The sequence below is a fragment of the Mus musculus genome, chromosome 2, assembly GCF_000001635.26.
Source record: "Mus musculus strain C57BL/6J chromosome 2, GRCm38.p6 C57BL/6J".
Taxonomy (NCBI): domain Eukaryota; kingdom Metazoa; phylum Chordata; class Mammalia; order Rodentia; family Muridae; genus Mus; species Mus musculus.
Window position 1 is genome coordinate 130,021,239 of NC_000068.7, and position 24,156 is coordinate 130,045,394.

General features: G+C 45.6%; 1 protein-coding gene across 3 annotated transcripts in view; it reads left to right on the forward strand.

Annotated features, from left to right (window-relative positions):
* The window catches only part of Tgm3 (transglutaminase 3, E polypeptide), a 62,606-nt gene that overhangs the window by 33,445 nt on the left and 5,005 nt on the right, over window positions 1-24,156 (forward strand). For all 3 annotated transcript variants that reach the window (XM_011239437.2, NM_009374.3, XM_006499151.3), the window contains exons 2-11: window positions 2,451-2,624; window positions 3,107-3,346; window positions 4,020-4,138; window positions 5,447-5,575; window positions 8,387-8,564; window positions 8,663-8,798; window positions 16,235-16,338; window positions 17,125-17,370; window positions 20,519-20,827; window positions 23,265-23,422. In XM_011239437.2, the coding sequence (XP_011237739.1) occupies window positions 2,451-2,624; window positions 3,107-3,346; window positions 4,020-4,138; window positions 5,447-5,575; window positions 8,387-8,564; window positions 8,663-8,798; window positions 16,235-16,338; window positions 17,125-17,370; window positions 20,519-20,827; window positions 23,265-23,422 (1,793 nt within the window). The remainder of the gene's footprint in view (window positions 1-2,450; window positions 2,625-3,106; window positions 3,347-4,019; window positions 4,139-5,446; window positions 5,576-8,386; window positions 8,565-8,662; window positions 8,799-16,234; window positions 16,339-17,124; window positions 17,371-20,518; window positions 20,828-23,264; window positions 23,423-24,156) is intronic.

The following is a 24,156-nucleotide window of genomic DNA, read 5'->3' on the forward strand; positions in this document are numbered from 1 at the left end:
AAATAACAAGGTCCTATCCCATCCCCCCCCCCCACACACACAAATGCTAAAATAAACACAGAAGTAGAGATTTTTGTTTTACTGATTGCATTTCCTTTATTACATTGTGATGGTGGGGTTGTTCAACCATAGGGCAGTTCAATTTTTAATTGTCTTGAAGGGCTGCCATACTGTTTTCCACAATAGCTGTACTATAATAATTTCTATTTTTACCAATGGTTCAGAGGGCTGTTTTTTGCTCAGCTCATATTATTTCTTATCGTTTGTATTTCGAGAAGTAGTGATTCTTACCAGAGCAAGATGGTATCTCGTGGTTTTGATTTGCATTTCCCTAGTGACTAGGTATGCTGAACACCAGAAACCTTCATAGATAGCTTCCTGCCAGTTTATGTTTTCTTTTAAAGTCAAGTATTTTCAGTAAAGCCTTTTCTGGTCTCTACAAAAACAAAACAAAGCAAAACAAAACAAAACAAAACAAAACCTTTCTCTCTTGCCTACACTTTCCGTGTACCTTTAGTTGGAAGAAACTGGATTCTTCCCATCTCATCCTTCCTATGGCTTTTTCTTGTCTTACTGACTGAGAAAGACCTTTGAACGCTCAATGTACATTTCACATGTTTCTACTCCCAACATGTCTGACAGTGCTTTATAAATAATAGGTCTCATTCTCTCTCTCTCTCTTTCTCTCTCTCTCTCTCTCTCTCTCTCTCTCTCTCACACACACACACACACACACACACACACACACACCACTTTGAGTACCCCACATTCACCCCATTCTGTATGCTACATTTTGAGTTGTATTTAGAATAGATTTGGTTATTTATTTATTTATTTATCTATCTATCTATCTATCTATCTATCTATCTATCTATCTATCTATCTATCTTCATCTCGGGGTTGTGCAGCTGTCTTGCCTGCATCGCCTGTGCTTGGTGCCTGCAGAAGTCAGAGAAGGCCTTAGGGTTCCCTGGAACTGAGTTACAGACAGTTCTTACCCTCACCTGAGCTTTGGGACTCTAACATGGGTCCCCTGGAAGAACAGCCAATGCTCTTAACCACTGAGCCATCTCTCCAGGCCCCAAGATAGTTACTTTTTGATGTTGGATTCTCTTTGTTCATTTACATATTACTTCATTCACTTCTGTGCCTAATCAGTCAAGTGGAGTGCTAGGCCTCAGAATATAAAGATCAAGATGTATCCTCATGGACAGTCTGTCAACACACACAAATGGGAATGATTTCTGGCAGTGGGATGTGCCATCATATACTCATCAAGGTGTATTTCATCGTGAAAACAGAGAGCAGTTTGTTTTGCAGGGGAGGGAGTGATGTAACATCTCAGCTATAACTCAAAAGAATACGATTTCTCAACAGGTTGGTTTGAGCTAAATGTCTCATAAATTATGTCATCTCCCATAAGCCTAATGTAGTTTCGCTCCACTGCCTCCACGGTCATCGGAGAAGTGGAGGAGGGTGGCTTCTGAGACATTTGTCATAGGAAGCACTTGCAAGTTGCTTCTGCTAATAATCCCCAAGCCCCAGGACTATCAATGCTTGCTTAAAGCTGTGACTGATCTCTCTGGTAGCCAAGGCCAACACCAAGAATTTGCTAAACACAGGAGTAAAACATATAGACATCAACACTGGCTAGTTCGAGAGTGGAAAGATGCGTTTGGAGTCAGAGGAATCACCTCCCCTCAGTTCTGTTGGAGTTCTGATGACACCCACTTCTCTTTCCTTTCCTTTTGTTTTAACCTGTGTGTGTCCAGGAACACACTGTGGTATGCTCAGGAATGTGCTGTCTGTAGATGTTGGGATACCTTCCTCAATGTTTCCTCACCATATTTCCCAGGGAAGGACTTTCCTGGAACATGGAGCAAGCTGTTTCAATCTATATTGCCATGTCAGCAAGCCCCGGGGACCTGCCTATTTCCATCCCTAGTACTAGGGCTACAGCTGTGCACCAACACACCCGGCTGCTTACGCAAGTGCTACAGATCTGTACCAAGGTCCTCAGGGTTTCACAGTACATACTTCATCCACCAAACTGTCTTCCCAGTCTCTCATGACATGGTTCTTCTTGAACCATAGCTGGTTGAGTGATATTTCCCTGAGTGTTCAGCCTATTCCTCAAGGCCTAATGACAAGTCACGAGATGGATGGAAAGAGTCTGAGCAGAGGGGATAGTGTGTGGAGCGGCTTGGCCATCTGAAAGGCGGGACGTTTATGTGATCTTGGGTCATATGAGTTGGAGTATTTGAATACAGAAAGGGTGAATGGGGACAAGTGGTGACCGTTCTGCTATGCAGAATCAAAGCTTTTATGTCTTACTGTGACTCCTACACTGTCAGCTAGTCGCTGCCTCCTCGTGCATGGATGCCTTTTCGGTACGCTGTGCACGTCTTCCCTCTCCGTCAAGACTTCAGATTCTACTTTCTGTCTCACAGCTTTACAGATCCAAAACGTCAACTGGCAGGTGCCTATGAATCGAAGGGCGCATCACACAGACAAGTTCTCCAGCCAGGATTCCATTGTGCGGAGAGGACAGCCCTGGGAGATAATATTAGTCTGCAACCGAAGTCTTGAGTCTGGAGAAGATCTGAATTTCATTGTTTCCACAGGTACTCACCATGCCCCCTCCACAAATGCCTGCTGGGTTACTTCTGAGGTCTCACTGGACTTTGGGCTATGTCTTGATTAGGGCCAACTATGGGAGCATGAGACCAATGGTCTTCACATCTAGAAGGCTGTGACTAGCATGTTCCCTCCAGTTACCTCAAGCACAATGATGATATGCTTTTCTGGATGAAGACCTAGATCAGCGGTTCTTACTCTTCCTAATGCTTCGACCCCTTAATACAGTTCCTCATGTTGTGGTGACCCCCAACCATAAAATTATATCATTGCTACTTCATAACTGTAACTTTGCTACTGTTAGGAATCGGATTATATATATCTGTGTTTTCTGATGGTCTTAGGTGACATGGGACCCACAGGTTGAGAAACTATGGACCTAGGGGGACTCACAGTGGCATCAGAGCCTGATTTCTTCTAGGTCCTACCCAGCTCCCTTTGTTTCCTTCATTTTCTGTTTCTCTGACAGGTCCCCAACCCTCTGAGTCAGCCAGGACAAAGGCTGTATTTTCCATCTCTGGGAGAAGCACGGGTGGCTGGAATGCAGCGCTCAAAGCCAACAGTGGCAATAATCTGGCCATTGCTATTGCCAGTCCTGTCAGTGCTCCCATCGGATTGTACACACTGAGTGTTGAGATCTCCTCCAGGGGCAGGGCCTCCTCTCTGAAACTTGGCACGTTTATAATGCTCTTCAACCCGTGGTTGCAAGGTAGGTCTTTAAGCACGGCATTCCCCACACATCCCTGATAGAAACAATGAGTGTGAAAAAGAGAGATGGCTAACCTGTGCCCCGTATGGGCTTAGATCTGGTTGGAGAAAGCCTGTGGGCCATGGGAGGAGCAGAAAAGCTACTAGTCAGGAGGTCTGCACTTACCTGGCTGTGTGACTCTAGACAGTTACACTATCACCTCCATCTTCAAACCCTTCCCATTAAGTGTACATTGTGTCGTTCCCTTCTAGAGCTCCCATGGGAGTTTGTGTGAGTGTTTATACCCCGCACAGCATGATAAATTATAAGAGACGATAGAAGAGTAAAAGTCTACAATGTGGCAGCACCCTTCTATCTGAAGGAGCAAATATCTCATCCTTAGGTCCAGTTTTTAGACTCTTGGGTCAGCTTAGCTTCTCTCTCTAGGCTGAGTACCCACAGTGAGAGCTGGAGGTGTCATAGCCCAAGACATCATTCTTCAGTAGAGATTGGGGGATGGGCCCAAGATGACTCTTGCTCTAATCCCAACACTAGTCTTCAAGAGTGGGAGGACTGATTTCATTGGTTCATGATGGCATCTGTTCTCTCTCTCTCTCTCTCTCTCTCTCTCTCTCTCTCTCTCTCTCTCCCTCTCTCTCTCTCTCTCTCCCCCCCCCCCCTCTCTGTCAAACAGCGGATGATGTCTTTATGAGTAACCACGCCGAAAGACAAGAGTATGTTGAAGAAGATTCTGGCATCATCTATGTGGGCAGCACAAATCGAATTGGCATGGTTGGCTGGAACTTTGGACAGGTAAATGGACCATAAGACTTGGGTTGTCTCCCTAATACACAAGATGCTTGGGGCTTATAGTAGACTGTCCCATTTTCCTGTCCTATCTGTTCATTCATTTGGAACATCAGTTGATCATCTACTCGGTTCTAGACCCTAAGCTGAACGCTAGGGATACAGACGAATACATCTCTCCAAACGAGTCATAATCTAGTTGGCACGATGGACACATTACTGGATTGATGAAGTGAAATATTCCTGATGCCATAACACACAAATAATTACAAGACCCAGCAAAGAATCTCAAGACAATAATGTAGCTTCTGGTTTTTATTCTACACAAAATTGTGGTGAAGCTCCGTTATTGACTATGCTTGGCCTTTCAAACCCATAGCCTTTGTTTTTTGCATTACCCTCTGAGCCCAAAGAGTTCCCTGGTTTTCTCTGCTTAGAAGATGTTTAGGAGAGCCTTTTTGCCTTTCATTTATAGACATTAGAATGAAGTACCTTGGGCAGCCAGGATGCCTGCATTCCCAGCAGTGGATAGGCAGGTGCATGCATATCCATTTGAGGTTCCATTATGTAGCTAACTGCATCAAGTTTCTAAGTTGAGTTTATGCATTGATTTAATTAAAAGGGAGAAAATAATGAGGATGAAAGTACATGATACACCCTAGAGTGGGAGCAGGGTGACTTGGGATGGGATAGTTTGTGAAAGCCTTTCTTAGGAAGGAGCTTGTGAGCCTGAGGAGAGAAGGGAGGCTGCTGGCTAGCTAGCTTGAAGAAGAACATTTTAGGAAGAAAGAGAAACAAGCGCAAAGACTCAGGGCAGGAAGCGCTAACATGTGCAACAATTCACATGGGTCTTATTTTGTAAAACTATCTTTAGTTATGTCTTCTGCCACATACTTTATCTTTATATCTAGTTCTCCAGGAATCTAAATGGTATACTCAAGATCACAGTCACAGGTACAAAGGAACTTTGAGATGAGTTTGGCCTGATTGTTGTTAAACACATAGAGAAACTAAGGCTAGAAAGGCTGACATTTTCCTGAGTCCAAAGAAAGCTGAGAGTGGACTGCAATGTGCCATCTCCTGTTTATGTTAGTGGAGTGAGCTCAGGCTTATGTGGAGTGAGAGAGCTGGTGAGCTTGCTGGGTAAAGACTAGTTATGGTGATTGCTCCTCAATGGCTCTTGGCTCTGAAGAACACAGAGTGACAGGGCTTGGGTAGGTCCTGTGGTCTTCACCATTGTGCTCCTTGTTCCAGTAATTAGCCAACAAACTGGGTCATTTCTTTCATCTTAACATGTGGTTCCATTATAAACAGTTTGAAGAAGACATTCTGAACATCAGCCTCTCCATTTTGGATAGGAGTCTGAATTTCCGTCGTGACCCTGTGACTGATGTGGCTCGCAGAAATGACCCCAAATATGTTTGCCGGGTGCTGAGTGCCATGGTAAGTAGCAGAAAACAATAGCAAGTAATACTTACTGTGTTATCATGTGTCTGCATGTCAGACCCATGAACTCATGTCTCGTGTTTGGTAGCTATGACCTTGCCCATTTTGCCAATAGAGAACGTGGGACTCCTATAAATTAAAGGGCTTACCTGACATTTATAGTGACCAAGCAGCAAAAACAGAACCGGACCCCAAGCATGGCTGGTTTCAAAGCTCTTTCTGCCATATGGCAAGGCCTGTTTTAGATGGCATGGGAACATGCCCTTTAGGTGTTCTCCAGAGATAGAATGAGAGGGGAGGAGAAGTTCTGCTCCATCATGAGACCTCCTAGGAAGAGGAGGGTGTGCCCAATGAAACTGGAATGTGGGCCTCCTCAGCAGCATGGAACCCTCAAGTTTCCTGACAAGAGGAGAGCAGAGAGCCCCACTCATTTTTAGACAGCGGAGGAGGTTCACACCTAGTCACAGTGTGTCCTTGTGAGTCAAACAATGTCTTGAGCTATCTGGTCAGGGCTTCTTTCCATTCTCATGGACCTATACATGAGAACAGCACACACACACACACACACACACACACACACACACACACACACCACAGTCCTGGAGGAATCCATGGCTCTGCACTCAAGTGTGTACAGAGTGTCTCCATCCAAAAGGATCTACCTGTTTAAAAATTTAAAGTTCACTGTGTTGGCACTTGGAAGCCTGGGGAGGCCAAGGGATTATGGGTACCTGGTCAGTCTCGGCTTCACCGAGGAACCCTGTCTCCAAAGAAAGCTAAAAATCAAAGTGAGCTCTTCCATTCTAACTTCCCTGAACTAAGTAATCATATAGAAATGTCTTTAGCGTCATTTTATGCCGTTGGCCCGTGGTTTAGGCACACCTTGGACTATGCCCAGGCTGCCCAGTTACTTTGCTAGAAATCTAAACAGGCTTTGGGTAGCATGCTGATGCCTAAGATTAGCTAGGCAGGGCTTCTCAAAAGAACAGGATCTGGAACAGAGCCTTGAAGGAAAGAAGTGAGATGGGCCCAGAGACCTATACTTAAGACCTACAGATCCAGGAAGGCCTTGGATATCCAGGACTGGAGAATGGAGCCCTGGGCTGAACCTTTAAAAGCAAGTTGCTTAGATAAAGGGTAGCCGATGGTGGCAGAGGTCAAGTAAGACTGGAGATCAGGGCCACTTAAAAAGCCAAATCTCCTGCCAACAAGTAGAGTAGTTGAGTCTAGCCTCAAAGCCAGCTGGCTCTTCAGCTGCTGACTCACTCAGCCTGGGGCCAATCCACGCTATCTCAGGGCCGGTTTCCTCAGACATGCCTCCCTGATGCTCTCTCCAGACCCTCCTTTTGGGTTGGGCCAGGCCAGGAGCTAATTATGGCTTCTGCAGAGCTTTGAAGTACTCGGCTTTCAGCCAGCAATGACCTTACCCCAAGCACCCATGACCCCTGGAGCTTGTGAGCTGCACATCTTCCCTGGTCAAGGAAGCTTGCATGGTACCCCTGGATGTGACAGAGAGCTTACCTCTGGGCTGGCAGCTGGGCAAGACTGGTGGCTCGTCCTGGGCCAAGATGCTTCTATGTCTGCTGTCCTCCTTCATACGTCCTGGTACATGCATAGGCGATCCAACGAGAAGGGAATAGATATGACAGGTTGAGGAGCCAGTCTGTGAGGTCCCAGTCTAGCCTCGCACTGTACAGTTGGGATAAACAGCAGAGTTTAATGGTCTCTGAAAACTGGCTGGAAGGGTTCCTCTGATGAATCTACAGTGCACTTTGCCTGTATTGGAATGTGAAGGTGCAATGGTCAGGGAAACAAACTGACTCCCAAGATCCCCAAGAAGGCAGGTGACAGGGAGCACCTATGAGCTCTTTCTCCTCTCACACCTGGTGGTGTATGAAGATGAATGTGAGCATGTGCAAGCTGCACACAGGCCAAGCAAGTACCCTACTACTGAGATAGATACAGCCCCTGGTCTCTTTTACTACTTTTAGTATGAAGAAACCCAGGCCTATACAAAAATAGAGAGAAATATGCAAGTCCTTAGGCACCTGTCATTGGCTTCAGCAACTGTCTACTGAAGGCCGGTCTTATGTCCTCTCTGATTCCTTCTCCACAGGTGACTTGATGAACCTCAACATTGCACCCTTTGATATCACTCCATCTATAAGTACTTCATGTACACCTGTAAAAGAAGTGGAAAAATAGAACTCAGGCCTCCCGAGTCCTCATCCAGTGACTGTCAGTAGTGCTGTGTCCCATTTGTGCTCCTTATACTAGAATCATATTTAGGTTGAATTAATAAATGAACAAATGATTGAAGGAAGAAAGAAAGGAAGGAGGGAGGGAGGAAAGGAAGGAAAGGCCATATTCCAACTTTATTTTTTTTTTTTTTTGAGAAGTTATATGTTAAAGTTCCAAAGTAAATTTTAGAAGACAGGTACAAACACACACACACACACACACACACACACACACACACAAGCAGACAGCCATTGTCTTCTGCAAATAGGATCTCTGGGCCCTGTCTTGCTGCTGACAAACTGTGGAGTCTCCTGCTTCGTGTCATCCTGTAGTAAAAAACTGATGTCATCCAGAAGCAATCAGACTTGGCCCATTAAACAAAATACCTCTAAACTCATAAAAGCCCCCCTCCCTCTAAGTGATTTGTTACAATTTTCATTATAGACAGGTGTACTCAAGGCCCCACAGCTTCCTCATCTCCTACCTTGTGTTCTGACTTCTGTATGTCTCTCCTGTAGGCAAGGCATGGTATTAATTCATTTGGGATATGGGGATGTTTCTATACAGATTAATGGCAATGATGACAACGGTGTTATTTCTGGGAACTGGAGTGGTAATTACACCGGTGGTGTGGACCCAAGGACCTGGAATGGTAGTGTGGAGATCCTCAAGAACTGGAAAAAATCTGGCTTCAGGCCAGTCCAATTTGGCCAGTGCTGGGTCTTTGCTGGAACCCTCAACACAGGTGATATGGGCGTGGTGTGCCTTTTGTGGTTCAGTGGGCAGTAATGGAGTATGCTAATGTACCATCAACAGCATCCTCACAGTCACTTTGGTTTGTAGTGCTGCGGTGCTTGGGGGTTCCCTCTCGGGTGATCACCAACTTCAACTCGGCTCACGACACAGATCGAAACCTCAGTGTGGATGTGTACTACGATGCCATGGGAAATCCCCTGGAGAAAGGCAGTGATAGCGTGTGGTAAGTGATGAGTCAGTTCCCTGGGCATAGCGTACCACGTATGAGGAAGTCTCTCCTGTTACCCTGAACCTCTGTTCCACGATGGAATTGGAAGGAAAGTAACACGTGAGCCAGGGCATTAGTTCAGAGTAGAAATGTTGCTGAGCTAACCATGTAACTTGCAGGACCTACACTGTAGGTCTTGGGAGAGTCTGATGCCAGTGGAAATCTGGGTTAAGAACTCCAGGAGACCACTGGAGGTTTATAGCAGCCATTAGCCTTGGCCCCAGTTGAGAAGTTAAAATAGAAGCTACTGATTTTCCAACGAAGAATACAAATTTATCTTAATTCACGCAACCCATATTACTTAATTTTTTTCTCCTTTAGGAGGGGTTACTTTGTTTGTTGTCGTTTGTTTTTTGTTTGTTGGTTTGGGTTTTTTGGTTTTTTGGTTTTTTTTTTTTTTGAGATGTAGAATCACTTTGCAGCCGAGGATAACCTCCAACCTCAAACTCAAGATGTTCCTGCCACAGCTCCTGGGAGCTAGGATTGCAGGTGTGCACCACCGTGCACGGCTTATTTTCTTAAACAAGAAAAAGACTCGGTGCATTTTCTCATAGCTTATATACACTTAATATGTTTCTTAGTTGACAGGATGAAAACATGTTTCTTCTGGGTTGCAGGTGAAAATAAGAAAATGTATGTGTTTAAGCCTCATATATTTCTAATCATAAATACACCATAGTCACATGGAACCGTATGCACACATATATGTATAATTTATAACAGATGCCAGCTAGAAGTAGACTTTCTAAAGCTTTAAAATGAATAATTACTTATATCAATGTGTTTATAGTATACACATATTATTATAGCTGTTTAAGGTTATACCATATGATAGGTTATTAACAGCTATTATCAATGGAATATTCTGTATATATGCATAGATATCTGTGGCTCTCTTTATATAAAGTACCACACACACAGTCAGTAACCCATTGCTTGAGTCGGTTTTGAAGGACACACATATGCATAGTTGTTCACAAGTAGCCACATGACTAGATGAACTTTAGAGCAGTTACCATTTTTGTCCAACGTTGAGCTTGTTCATATAACAGGTTACTTATTATTTCCATAATGTGAAGGCCCAACTTTTCTGAACTGTGTTCAGTCTAACAGAAAGAAAGCGAAATAAAAAAGCAAGGAAAGTTTTTAATACAAACAAACCACCCCATGCCAACAGCTGAACTAGTAAAAGTGTCCCCTCCCCGCTACAGGACAGTGAACACAGATAATCCCCTATGATCACACGGCTTCAGGAGGTTTCCCAGAGAGCTTTATTGGGTGTCTTTCCCCTTTCTTGCACATACATAGCTTTCTCCCTAGTGACATCAATACTAATGTCAAGAGTTTTGCTTTCCAGCTTCCCACAAATTAATTTTTTTTTCTTCTTCACGGTTTTGGTTTTGTTGTGGTGTCTGAAATCTCCCCACAGTCAATTCTGATCACTGGGGGAAACCGTTCCTCCAGAGGAGGAACAGATGGCCAAACAGGAGCAGCCTGGAAGATCTCTGTGGGAAGGTCTCTTGTGGTTTAGCCTGGCTGTGATGACCCATCACACCAGGAACTGCAAGGTGACCACAGGACTTAAGACTCCTCTCCTGAAAGCATCCACACAGTGTTGGGGACAAGAGACAGGGCATTGGAAGTGATGCCCAGGCCAGTGATTTAAGTCAAGCCCTGTGGGGACCCAGGGAAGGAACCCTCAAGAGAAGCTCCAACAAAAGAGAAATGTGGGGCTTTAACACTGAATTCATTTTCTTGGCAGCTTGGTAATTTATTCCAAATACGATCACTTTGAAGACAAGCAGAGCCTGAAAGAAACAGACCTGGGTGGCCCTACTGCCATTCTGTTGGCTTTAAGGGAAGATCCCAGATCTAGAATCAGACTTCCTATGGGGCCTGTCACCCTCACTCTCCTATGGGACCTGTCACCCTCACTCCTCTCCTATGGGGCCCATCACCCTCACTCTCCTAACTCCTTTTATGGATCCCTTCTCAGAAAGCAATGGGACTTGTATTCATCCCCACCCCCAACCCCATTCCCTGGCAGCTGTGTGCAGAGGATGGTGTTAGGGCAGAGTCCCGAGCCTTGTTTCCATCTCTGCTACACACCTACTCTGAACTTGTGCAAGCCCCCTGGGTTTCTGCTCCCAAGTCTCTCTATTGAAGCATTAGAGTTGGTCCAGGACTTAATTATCATCCAAGCGTCTTCCCAGCCCGTATAAGTCTCAACTATATTCTTCTTCCCAGACCCTGTATTTGGTGTGAGCTCTAGCTGCTCCCTCCAGAGACCCACACAGCAAGCAAATCCAAGGAGAGAACAACTAACCTTTTATAGTAAGCACAGGTTAATTTTAGGCAGAAAAACTTGGGTCTAAAGCTTCATGTCATAAATGTTGAAAGCTTTAGATTTACACTGCTGCTCATCGGAACCTGACTTTGCAGGTGAGGATCGGTCAGGAAGCGCTTAGCAACAGCTGATGTGTAGCTGGATGCCAGCTAGTGTTCTCTGTGCTGACGTTTACATCCACAAATCAGGAGATAGGTATTGTTACTTTGTATTTTCAGACCCAACCTACTGGTGAGGGACTGAGACACAGAGAAGTTGAATTAAATCTATTTTCTTGGCAGCTTAGTAATTTATTCCAAAAGGACAGAATCTCCTCACAAAGCACTAGAGAATGTGATTGCTATTATTCCTGCCTAAAGCCTGAGCCAACCAACAGATCCTATCTGGGTATTTGCCAAAGAAGGTTGGCAAGACGTCATGGTGTGGAATATTAGGTTGGGTGCTGTCATCCACTTGGATGGAGAAGCACAGTTCCTTGGCTCACTTTAAACAGTAAATAACACCTCCTGATAAGACCGAACATATCCCAGGGGTGCCACAAAGAAAACTGACTTGCTGAACGTCACACTGTGAATTTGTGACTAAGCTACAGTTAGAACATAATAGGTTTCTATTAACACAAAGAACATTAGGACTGGAAGCAAACTGAGGGAGAGGGAGAGTCCTGGTCATCTTACAGAGGAGTGAAAAGATGCCCACCAAGAGTTACAGCCAGCCCTCTGTATCTGTTCACAGACGCACAGACTCTGAACTGGAAATGTAGTTAAGCCTACCATGATTTTGTCTGTCTGAACATGATAGACCTTTTCATTATTCCCTAAATGATATCATATACCTGTATGTCACCTGTATGTCACATTTACACTGTATTAGGCATTATAAGTCACCTAAAGGATATATATATATATATATATATATATATATATATATATATATGTATCCTTTTTGAACATTGTAGAGATTGGTTCCCCAAGGAATACTAGAACCAGCCCCTTGTGGCCTGCAACTTGTCTAAAGATGAGCAGCTAGGAGACAAACACTCTCAATGACTGTGAGATGCTTAATTACTTCCTGTTGTTTTTATTGTCTGTGGGTTTTTTTGTGTTTAATTTCCCACCTATACATTGAAGGGCTGGGTTAAGCATCCTCTGCAGTTTCTTCAGCGCTCCCTTGTAGTCACACATGCAGCCTCCAGCAGAGTACAGCTTCGCCCCAAGCCTAAGAGAGACAAGCTTTCTTGTCTATCCAGAGCCTTTGCTTTCTTCAGGAGCAGGATACTTGGGGGAACTTGATGTTGGTGTGTAGTGGTGGTGGTGGTAGTGGTGGTGGTGGTGGTGGTTGTCTGTTGTTTTTAACCCAGGTTCCTGTTGGGCCACTGTGAAGGGGAGGGCTCTGGAGATTGTTCAGAGTGTCGGCCAAATTATTAGGAAAAGTTGCCCAAGTTTTCTTGATAATTCTGCTTTTCTCTGTTCATTCTCCCTCCCCCTCCCCCTCTCCTCTCTCTCATCGCACACAGGACACTATCTGTAGATTTTGCAGAGCTTCAAGGTAGGAGGCAGATGAGAATTGCCCAGCCCTGCCCTGCCTTGCCCTGCCTTGCCCTGCTCTGCCCTGCCCTACCTAGGGAGTGGAGTGTTCAAAGAAGACCTGTTGGTCCCTATTCTTCTTCAGTGACCCATCCTCTGTCTTCTTATACAGAGCTCTGCCTTTGAATTCCTGCCCCTACTAACCCTTAACCACTTGAACTGTAGTGAGGTCTTCAAGGCTGATTCAGGAGCCTTGTTCCCAAAGCTGTTCAAATCAGGAAGCTTGACTCAGCACTTGCCCTGGGACACTGGGTGCCAAGAGGTTAAAAGCGGGGACTGTGTAGAGTAGTTTATAGCCGAACACAAAGAGCAGTGAGTGATTCTGGAGTAAAAACAGAAGCAAGGTACAGAGTTCTGCTCAGCACACTCCCCACATCTGGAAAGGGGTCCTGGTGACGCAGTAGCTGAGGCTGTGTTTAGAGTTTACCTGCAGAAGAAACCTGGGGTTTGCGACCACTTCCTAGGCTGAATCTCCTCACCCAAGGAACTCAAAAGTGACAGAGCATAGGACAAGCTCTAGAGCCGTGGTTTGTAAACTGCCAGGTTTGCATCATGACTCATGTGAACCGGGAGCTGGGAGAAGCAGGCTTCTGTGACAGTTAATAAGCACACAGTCCTTCTGAGGCCTGAGGCGGGAAGCCTGTCTTTACCAGAGCTTATTTTCTCTAGTTATAGGAATTTTTAAAATATAAGAAAAGTAAAACTCGCCAGACGTGGTGGTGCACGCCTTTAATTCCAGCACTCGGGAGGCAGAGGCAGGCGGATTTCTGAGTTCGAGGCCAGCCTGGTCTACAAAGTGAGTTCCAGGACAGCCAGGGCTACACAGAGAAACCTTGTCAAAAAAAAAAAAAAAAAAAAAGTAAAACTCAACTATAGCCATATTGTTCCCATGTTTTAACATTTGATAATTTCCTATGCATTCTTTAATGCGTTTTATTGAGTGTAGAATTAAGATAATTTTGCAAAGTTCAGGAACAAGATAGAACATGTGATGAATGCATCCTATTATGTCTCTCAGATGGAAGTCATCTCATGGTTCCACTTATAGGATTTGCTTGCTTTTTAGTATGGGACTGAGCTTTGAGTCTTTAAATGTTTTTATATTTATTATTTGTTTAACTACCCCCCCCCGTATTTGTGTGTGTGAATGTGTGTGTGTTATAAACATGCTCTCCTTGCTACTAAATATCCTTCAAAAGTGAAATTATTTAAATGTAATATGATCCATTACACAGTTAAATTATTACTGTATTCTGTATTAATACTGTGACATTTGTTCCCCTTTCCCTCCTTTATACTTGAATTTCCTGAGTGTAAGTTGTGGAATCACTTTTCTTGGTGCCACAGTTTATGAATCATAAAAAAAGGAACAGTTAATAATTTCCATTTTATAGAGTCAAAGATTAAAGGAGTTAATACAGGGGCAAGGCTATGTATCAATGGTAGAGGGGTTGCCTAACAGACACAAGGTTCAAGTTCAAACCCTACCACCACCACCACCACACACACACACACTCACACACTCTCTCTCTCACACGCACAGTTTTCTGCCTTGATTTTGTAATTAATTTTGTTTTCATTTTATCTTAGAAAATCTAATTGTTGATCTTGGGTTTTTGGTTTTGTATTTTGCGGGGTTTGTTTTGCTTCTGGGATGTGTGTCACTACGTAGCACAGTCTGGCCTAGAGGTCCCAGTCTGCTGCTTTGGCGTCCCAGGATTAATCTGTGTACTACACACACAGCTTCCATTTGACTTCCTTACTTTATGCTATATTAGATAACCTCTCCGTGTCAAATACTGGCTTCATTTTGCTTGTTATTTACTTTACCGTGGTGTGATATTCTATTTATAGCTGTGCAGCAATGTATCTGGTCATTCCATTAATGGGGAATTTTTCTTCCAACATTCTCATTCTCACAACCAAGCTGGAGTGAGCACCTTAGGCGGGACAACTGTGCATAGCCATGAGGTTTTCCACCGGAGAAATCCCTCAAGGTGGAAATACTGGCTTAGTGGGTATGCAAATTTTTAGAGACTTTTATACTCATTGCCAAATTGCCCTCTGCAAAGGCTGTACCACTTTAAATCCTCCCACTGCCAGTAGCAGTTGCTTTCATACTGAACATGACCAAGGCCCCCAGCCGAGACTTTAATCTCTGTTTAGCAGGCAGAATCCATCATGGTTTCTCTTTACCATTTTTTTTTTAATCCTAATGTAGGCATGAGAAATCCCCTTTTGAATCAGGGTTATCCGAGGGACTTTTAATTTTGTTTTTTTAAAGATTTATTTTTTATTTATATGAGTACACTGTAGCTGTCAGACACACCAGAAGAGGGCATCAGATCCCATTACAGACAGTTGTGAGCCACCATGTAGTTGCTGGGAATTGAACTCAGGACCTCTGGAAGAGCAGTTGGTGCTCTTAACCTCTGAGCCATCTCTCTAGCCCCATTTTAATCTTCTTTTAATAGCAGTGAGGATAAAACTAGAATCATATGTTCAGTCACCATGCTTAGGAAAGCTGCCACTCCTTTTTGGCATATTCTTCTTTTTTATTTTCCTCTTATTAATCTGTAAGTATCTTATAACTGTAATATGGTTAAGTTTCTGTCCAGCATATATGTTGTACCTATTTTCTACTTTATTGGTTTTTCGTCATCTTTTTTTTTCCTCTCCCGTTTGCAGACATAATTCATGTGATCTGCAGATCTCTCTTTAAGAATGCTCATTCTTCCTTTCTTATAGCCGTTCTCCTAGTAAACTTATCCACTGAATTATTCCCTTTCAGATATCAGCGAGGGTGCAGTTAAAACATTCCATTCGATTCTTCTAAAAAAAATTCTATTTGTCTGCCAGAAGTTCCTCTCTTTTTGTTCTCTGTGAATATATTCCCCTGTATGCCATTAATTCTGTAGCTTCTTTAAAGCCCTTGGCTGACAACCTCAAGTCCTGATCGTCTTTTCTCTTGAGGCTGAATTACCGAATTGCTGGTCCTCTGTGTGCTGAGTTCCTTTGGCTTATACCCCAGGCATGCTGAACGGCTGTTATCCTCTTACTGTGTGCCAGCAAAACCCTAGATGGACAAAAACTGCAAACTGCCTCCCTACAGTGGGAGCGGCTGAGCTCCATCATTTTTGTCACAATACTTGATTTGTCTCATGCGTGTATAGTTCGAGGGTCACCAGACACGAGCAGTTTATAGTCGAATTTGGGGTTCCTTTCCCTTGATTCTGACTTTTGAGAGCAGCCTCCTTACTCTCCTCGGTCAGCGCAAGCTCTGTTTCCTGTGTCTCTGAGCCTCAGGCTACAGTCCTGGGAGGATTTCAGGGAGATGAAGCCCACCAGGACTAACAGAATCTCTGGCACAGGGAGCACCTTCAGGGAGGATCTGAGAGCTGCATTGGGTCAGAGAAATGGTGTTGTCCTTCACTTGTTATGTGGCCTTCTGTCTGCAGGAATTTTCACGTCTGGAATGAAGGCTGGTTCGTGCGGACTGACCTAGGCCCCACATACAATGGATGGCAGGTCCTGGATGCCACCCCCCAGGAGAGAAGTCAAGGTAACCCCGCTGGAGCTGCTCTGAGCTTGCCCAAAGCCCTCTCTAGCTCCATAGTGTACAATAGGATGAAGATTTTTTTTCCTTATTTTATGTCATTTGAATGGATCCCTCCTCTGTAGCCCCCTCAGGCTGTTGCTACCACTGAAGAGCTCTAGCATATGTCAGGCAACAGGGAAAAGATACTCTCCCTTGCCAATAATTACTTCCTATCTCTGCCTCCAGCAGAAGCCCTGGAGTCAGTCCTGTTATTCTTTCTGTGACAGGCCCACGGCAATGGCTGCCGCTGCTTCTGCTCCCTCCTTGTGAGCCTTCTGACAGGCGAGGCTCCCTTCAGATGGGTCACCTTGTTTCTGCTCAGGCCTGGGCCTTTACTTTTGGTGAAGGTTGGGGTTAAAAACTCTGAGGAGGAAGGATCCCACGGACTAGATGTTCAGGAAAGACTTCTAGAGATAGAAAGTCAGTACACCTCTGGGCTAGAGTGATTTCAGAGGCAGAAAGGCAGCACCTCAGAGAAAGACCAGACTGAGCTCAGTGGTTCTGCCCAGGTGAGACATGCAAGTCTTAAGTGGAGCTGGACCAGGGACTTGGTACAGAATGATGGTGATGGGTATCTGCTCTGTGCTAGACCAATGGGTCACAGTTAGAGCTGAGGTCTGGCTGGAGTAAAGGCAGAGGAGTGCTATGTTGTCATATCAGTATGCCCCCAGAGTCAGATCCTAGCCAGGCTGGAGTGGATGGGTTTAGCTGTGGTTTGCATGCATCTAAATTCTACATTCTGGCCATCAGGTGTGTTCCAGTGCGGTCCAGCTTCCGTTAATGCAATCAAAGCCGGTGATGTGGACCGGAATTTTGACATGATCTTCATCTTCGCGGAGGTTAATGCAGATCGCATCACTTGGATCTATAATAATAGAAATAACACCCAGAAGCAGAATTCTGTGGACACTCACTCCATTGGCAAATACATCAGCACCAAGGCAGTAGGCAGCAACTCTCGCATGGATGTCACAGACAAGTACAAGTATCCAGAAGGTAGGATGGGTGCTGATGGAGCGATGCCACATGGGGGGGCTTGGTGATGGGTGGACAGCTCTGAGAGCAACAAGAAAAAGAGCCTTTCCCCGGTACTCCGACATCCCAGCTAGTTGTAAAGAAATGGCAGGATGTCTCAAGTGCTCAACTGTTGTTTTCCATGGGGACAGAAGCATTAAGGACAGCTACAATATCTGAGGGAGTTAACGTCAGAGCACAGACAAGGGTAAACCCAGTCCACCTCCAGATATGTCCTTTCTCAATTGTCAACTGAACTGATGTTACTATGATTGGGCATCACAGGGAGAGGTCTGGTCCTCAAGGGCTTTGGGACACATTTCTCTATCAAGTCTCTAGTCTCCAAGAACACAGACAGAGAATGCCATCTCGGTAAAGAAACAAACTCAGGGATGTGAGCTTGTGCCATCTGCATGCATTGGCCCCCACCCACTCAGGAGCCCTGGGGTATGATTCCTAAAGGAGTCTAATGAAATCTCCATCATCTGTACTGCTGCCATCCTCCTACGGTAACCTAGGAAGGCCATGGTCACACCATGTTGCTATGGGAACCAGCAGCAAAGCCGTTCTCAAGGAAGGCAAAAGCTTTCCACTTGGAAGTGTGGTTCTGCCTTAGAAACAGCCCAGAGTAATTTAGCAGTTGCTCTAGCAGGCCATGGCTACTCTCCAATGGACTCATACTTTGCTCTTTCTAAAATACTTGGGGAAAGTTGACTCAAGACTCAAATGATCCTCACAGAAATTTCTAGGAAGTGGTAGAGGGAAGGGTGAAAGAAAAGTGTGCTTCTAAAAATCAGACCGAATCTCCGACAACTGCTGACTATTGGTCAGTGTTCAAAGGAGAAAACTGTCTCTTGAAGGTGGAGTCTAACTCTGAGACCAGAGGTGTCCACTCTAGGTACCAGTGGATGGACACTTTGTGGTCTGTAAACACTGTTGAAATTCTCTGAAATAGAAATACACTTGTTTGAGAATGGTAGAACATTGGAAAGAGATCATGCCTGCTGTAATAAACTATCTGACAACTTTCACAGTCTGAGTGCCTACTCCAGGTACCCTGTAGATAAATCTCAGCAGATGGTGTCACTGGCGAGGCAGGTGCCAGGCTGGTAATTTCAATAGCATGGTGTAAGACAAGCATGGGGAACAGGAAACAATCCAGGACAGAAGGAGACTCTCATCCTACCTACCACTTATAACAGGCTTTGTATTATCTCTGATTTTCTTGTTCCCCGGCCAACCAAACAAGAATAGCAGTGTCTCTCTTGGGTTGGATTCCAATACAAAAATGCACACAGAGTAGAGTGTTTGGCACACAGTAAGGACTTAATGACTAGGATGGTGAGCTCCATCCATTTGGATACCTTCCCTTACCTTCCCTGGAATAACACCTTTCCACAGATTCTTTTGTTTATGTACTGCTGCTCTCCTGGCTGTATGAGCCTGTGACTTTCCCTACTACTCTCACATATTGATCCTGTGACTCTGAAGTCCTAGAAACCTTCTAAGCAATGGAGGGAAGCCTAGTAGGAAGCTCCCTCCAGGACTCTTGGCAGGACCTCTGCTCATGCGTGACAGCAGGATGGAACAGCTATCTGACGTTACCTACATCTTCTTGCCTAATAATGCCAGTTGGTCTCAGAGAGCCCCAGGCAGGAAAAGCTCATAAAAATGGGTTGCTAAGCATTTGCACAATAGCAATACTGCGGTGAGAAAACAGCAGCAGGAAGCATAGTCTTGAGTAAGCTCAGCAGGTGACCTATATAGGCTCTGGAACCTCCTTGTCCAAAGCCTGCTTCGGGGACTCACGCAAAGAGGCTCAGAGGCTCAGTAGAGCCTTCAGCTTTGGGTGTGGACTGACAGCTCAGTCAGAGAGGATGGAAGGGCAGTCAGAGGAACCTGACCCTCCGGGAGCTCTCAAGCTGGGTAATCTAGCCTCTTGCTTTCAGCAGGGTGGGTACAAGGGAGGAGCCTTAGACCAGGCTCCAGATCTCTGGAGATGAGTCCCTCCCTTTCTTCATCTAAATCCCAGAGTAGCCCAAACCAGTAGCTTCCCTTAGATTGCATGAGCCTCTGAAGTCCCTGCCAGGGAATTTACATAATTCATGGAAAGGACTCACTGACTTGGAGAGGACTTATCTTAAGCCTTCTGGTTTACTTTGAAACTTTCACAAGTTGGTTTTAGGAAAGCCTAAGGATCCATACATGCCAACATGGTCACTCTTCTGTCCTCTTGGGAGGCCAAGACCTTCTGCTGTATGGTACATGTGTCTGCAGGTCAAGGCCAGGAGCAGCCGGTGAACTGCTTAGTCAGCCTGAGCTTGGAGTTGTTTGCTCTGTTCCCAGTGTGCCGAGCCTTTAGGGTGTCACCAGTGCTGTCCTCTCACTACTTCTGCTGCCATAGTCAGCAGCACCTATAGAGTCAGGGAATGCACCCTTTGTTTGAGCCCTTGTGGTTTTTGAGACTCCAAACATCTCAGCAATTCAAACTAGCCATGACTTAGAACCTCATCAGCCTCAGGATGTTCTTGCTGACTTGCACAGACAAAAGTGTCACTTGCTGACTCTCAAAGTGCCTCTAGACACAGCCTGGGGAACGTGGGGACGGGATTTGGAGTTCTTCCTCCTGAGTCTGGCTTTGCTTATGGATTCATTCTCAATTCTCTCCATTCAGTTTTGTTGTCTGCTTTTAAATGATCGGTTTGTTCTTCAAGTCTCAGGAAAAGACCTTCCAGTCAAAGAACGAGAAAGGAAGTGAGAAAGAGATGGAAGGAAGGAGGGAGGAAGGGAGGTAGAAAATGAAAAAAAAAACTAACTTAAAACAAGGAAATAATGAAGCCCCATAGTAATGTTTGCAGAAACTGACCTAGCTTTCTCAGTGGCTTCCCAAGGGTATAGACTTGATTGAAAAGGGACCACAGCCCAGCTGGCCTGGAAGCCTTATACTAAGAAGGGTTAATGGAGACCTGACAAGATTAGACCCTTGCTGGGAGCATTTTGGACAGGTAGAAGTAGTGTCAATGTTAGATCTAGGCCACTTTCCAGGCGGGTCGCACTGTCCATTGTCTGAATTGCAGCTATATCTCTGAGGTACCCTTGTTTAGTTTTTGTTTCCCTCGCCAATGCACAGGTTCCAGTGAGGAAAGACAAGTGCACCAAAAGGCTTTGGACAAACTCAAACCTAACGCATCTTTCGGCGCAACATCTTCGAGGAATCCAGAAGGGGAAGACAAGGAGCCCAGCATTTCTGGGAAGTTCAAGGTCACGGGGATACTGGCAGTAGGCAAAGAAGTCAGTCTGTCCCTGATGCTCAAAAACATGACTAATGACAGGAAGACAGTGACGATGAACATGACAGCCTGGACCATCGTCTACAATGGTACCCTTGTCCACGAAGTGTGGAAGGACTCAGCCACAATATCCTTGGATCCTGAAGAAGGTAACTGACTCATCCTGTAGTTGGTGGGACTCAATCAATCTAGGGCCCAAAAGAGTTGCTCACTGATGGGATCCTACTGCTTCCCGTGAGTCGGTTGACTGTGGGCAGAGTAGTGAACAGCCTCCATGGGTAAAGCCTTAGTTCTGATGTTCTGGAAGCTGCTGTCTTATGAGCAAGGACAGTCACTGTGGTGGTAACTCCATGTTTGTTGTGCCCTGGCAAAGGAAGAAGGGAGGCTTCAGCAGTTCATAGCCACATCACAGTGCCCTGTACAGGTTTATGCCACCCTGCATGATTTTCAGATTGAATGTAACCTCATCTGACCTTCTTTAAAAAGGGGTGATTTCAAGCCTCATGTTATAGAATTGAACAGAAGGCTTCGGATACTTGTGACTCGCTTGTGCCATGGTGATTAAGGGCCAGTGCTGAGGTGTTGGTCCTTGGTGTCCTGATGTCACCTCCTGTTTGCTAGGCTTTGTAGCTGTTTTCCTGTTCTCACTGCCCCCTGCCCCAGTTCTGTTGTAGGTTTGACCTTGGGTGGTCTTTGAAAGATCCCAGAGTCTTAAATCCTTGCCCCATGTTGCCCATAGCTTTCAGGCTCTGGGTACAATTTTCCTGATGACAGTGACAGGTTTTCTTGGATAGCTAAGCATTTGGGAGGTTCAGTGACTTGTTGCTCCAGGGCAGCAGAGATGGGAAGGAAACCAGGCAGAACAGAAGGAGACTGATTCTGTGGGATTAGAACATAGGTGTGTGCCGGCATTGGCAAAATCCTGGCGCTGTTATGAAAAGTTTGGGCTGACAAAGCAGATTGACAAGGGTGGGGTGACTATTTGCTTCACATCAAGAATTAATAGAAACTGGTTAATTATATAGCCTGTCCTGAAAGAATTCCAAGAAATATTGAGCTGTGTTACCTCTGCTAAGAGGCAGCATCCCTTCCAGCAGAAATGTCAGTGTCAGAAGCAACTGTTGGTGTTATTTACCTCTGACACCTAAAAAATTAAAAAAAAAAAAAAAGGGGAGCCCAGGGTCTCCCAGATGCTAGGCAAGAAGGCTACCTATTTCTGTAGACCAAAAATATCCCATATGAAGGGGGAAAAATTTTCATCCTCTGTTAAAACACAAAACAAAACAAACAAAAAACCCCAGCAGACTGGAAGGCAAAGCAGGTGGAGTGGGCATTGGAGCCTGACGCTCAGGCGCTTCCTGGACAAATGTGAGTGAGTCTTGTTCCATCTCTGAGCTTCAGAGTCAGACCATTGAGGAGGCTGCATCAACTGATTTGAGAACTGCTTCTCCCTAGTAGGAGGGACTGCTGTAGCCAATCCCCTCCGTAGAAGCAGAGGGAACCTTCTCCCAGTTGTCTTACCCCTCAAGGCCATGGAGCACAGCCGGGGAAGGAAAGCGATGCCCAAGACCATCTGAAGAGGGAGAGCCCCACGATCTGCAGTGTTGGAGGGTTTTGCGGGGTGAAAGCGTAGCTCGCTGATAGAGTATGTGCTTAGTGTGCACAAGGCCCTGGATTCTGTCTCCAGCACCACGGAGGGTGCTTCTCTTTGAGGCCTAAAGAGAAGCCAGAGGAGGAAATCCCATTAAGGGAAAACCCACAAGTCAGAAGTATGGCGGAAACAAGCCTGATATGTATAGACCCATGAAGAAGTGCGGGGTGTCTTTAAGGAGGAGGTGCCTTTTGCACAGTTGTGACAGGGCCAAGTTGAGGGTCTGAACTTTATCCTTGAGGCAGTAAGACATCATGGAAGGCTTTTGTGGGGAAGCGCAGGAGGAGAGACATGATTTAGAAAACCTTTTCCTTCCTAGAACAGCTCTGAAGCAGGAGTGCCCAGGGGGAGGAAGCCGAGGACACTGTCACTCTAGGATCACAGCTTATTAGATGACTGAGAGAACTGAAGCATTTAGCCAATGCCTCAGCCTCCCTGCCTAGTCATTACTGTGTTGTCACTCAGATTGCCACTGCCATTGGGCAATAGGTTAGCATCCTTCTTCGCTGTCTCTTACAAGGACACTCACCCTCTGACATTTCCCAGGCATGGGAGGACAATAGGTTAGCATCCTTCTTCCCTGTCTCTTATGAGGACACTCACCCTCTGACACTTCCCAGGCCTGGGAGGGGCAGCGCACTCAGCTCTTCAAGTCCCTCTGTTTTGGATGCAAGCTTACATGCTTGCATCCTGGAACCTCCTTGTCCCTTACTCTGCCCCTTCCCACCTCCCGATTAAAAAAAAAAAAATCCACACCAAAACCAACAAAACCACAAACTCAACAAACTGCACAAAACCTGAGTGCTGAAAGCTTTAAAAACAATAGGCAACATACAGAGCCTCCTGCCAGCTCAGCCCACCTCGACTCCGTTCTAGAGAGGATCCCAGAGCTCAGCTCCATGCTCAGTCCACCCACTACCCGCTTCTCCCTCCAGAAATACAGTATCCTGTGAAGATCGCATACTCTCAGTATGAGAGATACCTGAAGGCAGACAACATGATCCGGATCACAGCTGTTTGCAAGGTGCCCGATGAGGCTGAGGTGGTGGTGGAACGGGATGTCATCCTGGATAATCCTGCTTTGACCCTGGAGGTAAGAGGATGGGAAGGGCGCCCCCTCCTCCCTTCCCCCCCCCCCCCAAGAGTTCCAAGAGTCCCACTCGCCACGAAGAAGTGAACAGGAAAGGCAGGTTTTTTTCCCCTAGGGATGTACATAAGAGCCTTTTGGATCTGGTCACACTTTGTCTACTGTACCTGTATATAGTGCTTGCTTCTTCCTATATAATCCCACTGCTGGCTTCCTGAGTCCCCGTGGTACAGGATCCAGGTAGTTGTGTCTACCCTGATCCCACCTCTCTTAAGGTGCCCCTAGTTTCTAGGGTTTTTGGTGTCAGGAAAGGGGCCCCAGAGTGTTCACTGTGATAGAGGGTCCCATTTCCCATGCAGATACTGCTTTGCTGTCCTGTTTAGTCCACTGTGCTTCAGGACAGGGGTGGTCCCACCTCAGGACTAGACAGTCACTATGGGGTAGTAATTCCAGCCTTGAGACTTACTCCTAATGAGACTTGGCCTTGTATCTGGGCTCCAGGATTTGTCAGCCTGGGAAGTGAGCAAGCCCTTTAGCTAAGCCTGTTGCTTCAGCTCTGTCAGGAATGAAGAGATGCTTTCCTTGTAGGGTGTCACCTCCTCAGGGTAGCCACGCTTGACAGATCTTCACAGATCAGGCCTGGTCATTCTAAACGTTTGTCCCATTGAACGCACACCTTCGTATAACAATTTGTGCCCCTGTCTGATAGTCAGTGTTAATGCTTTGCTGGGGTCATCTCA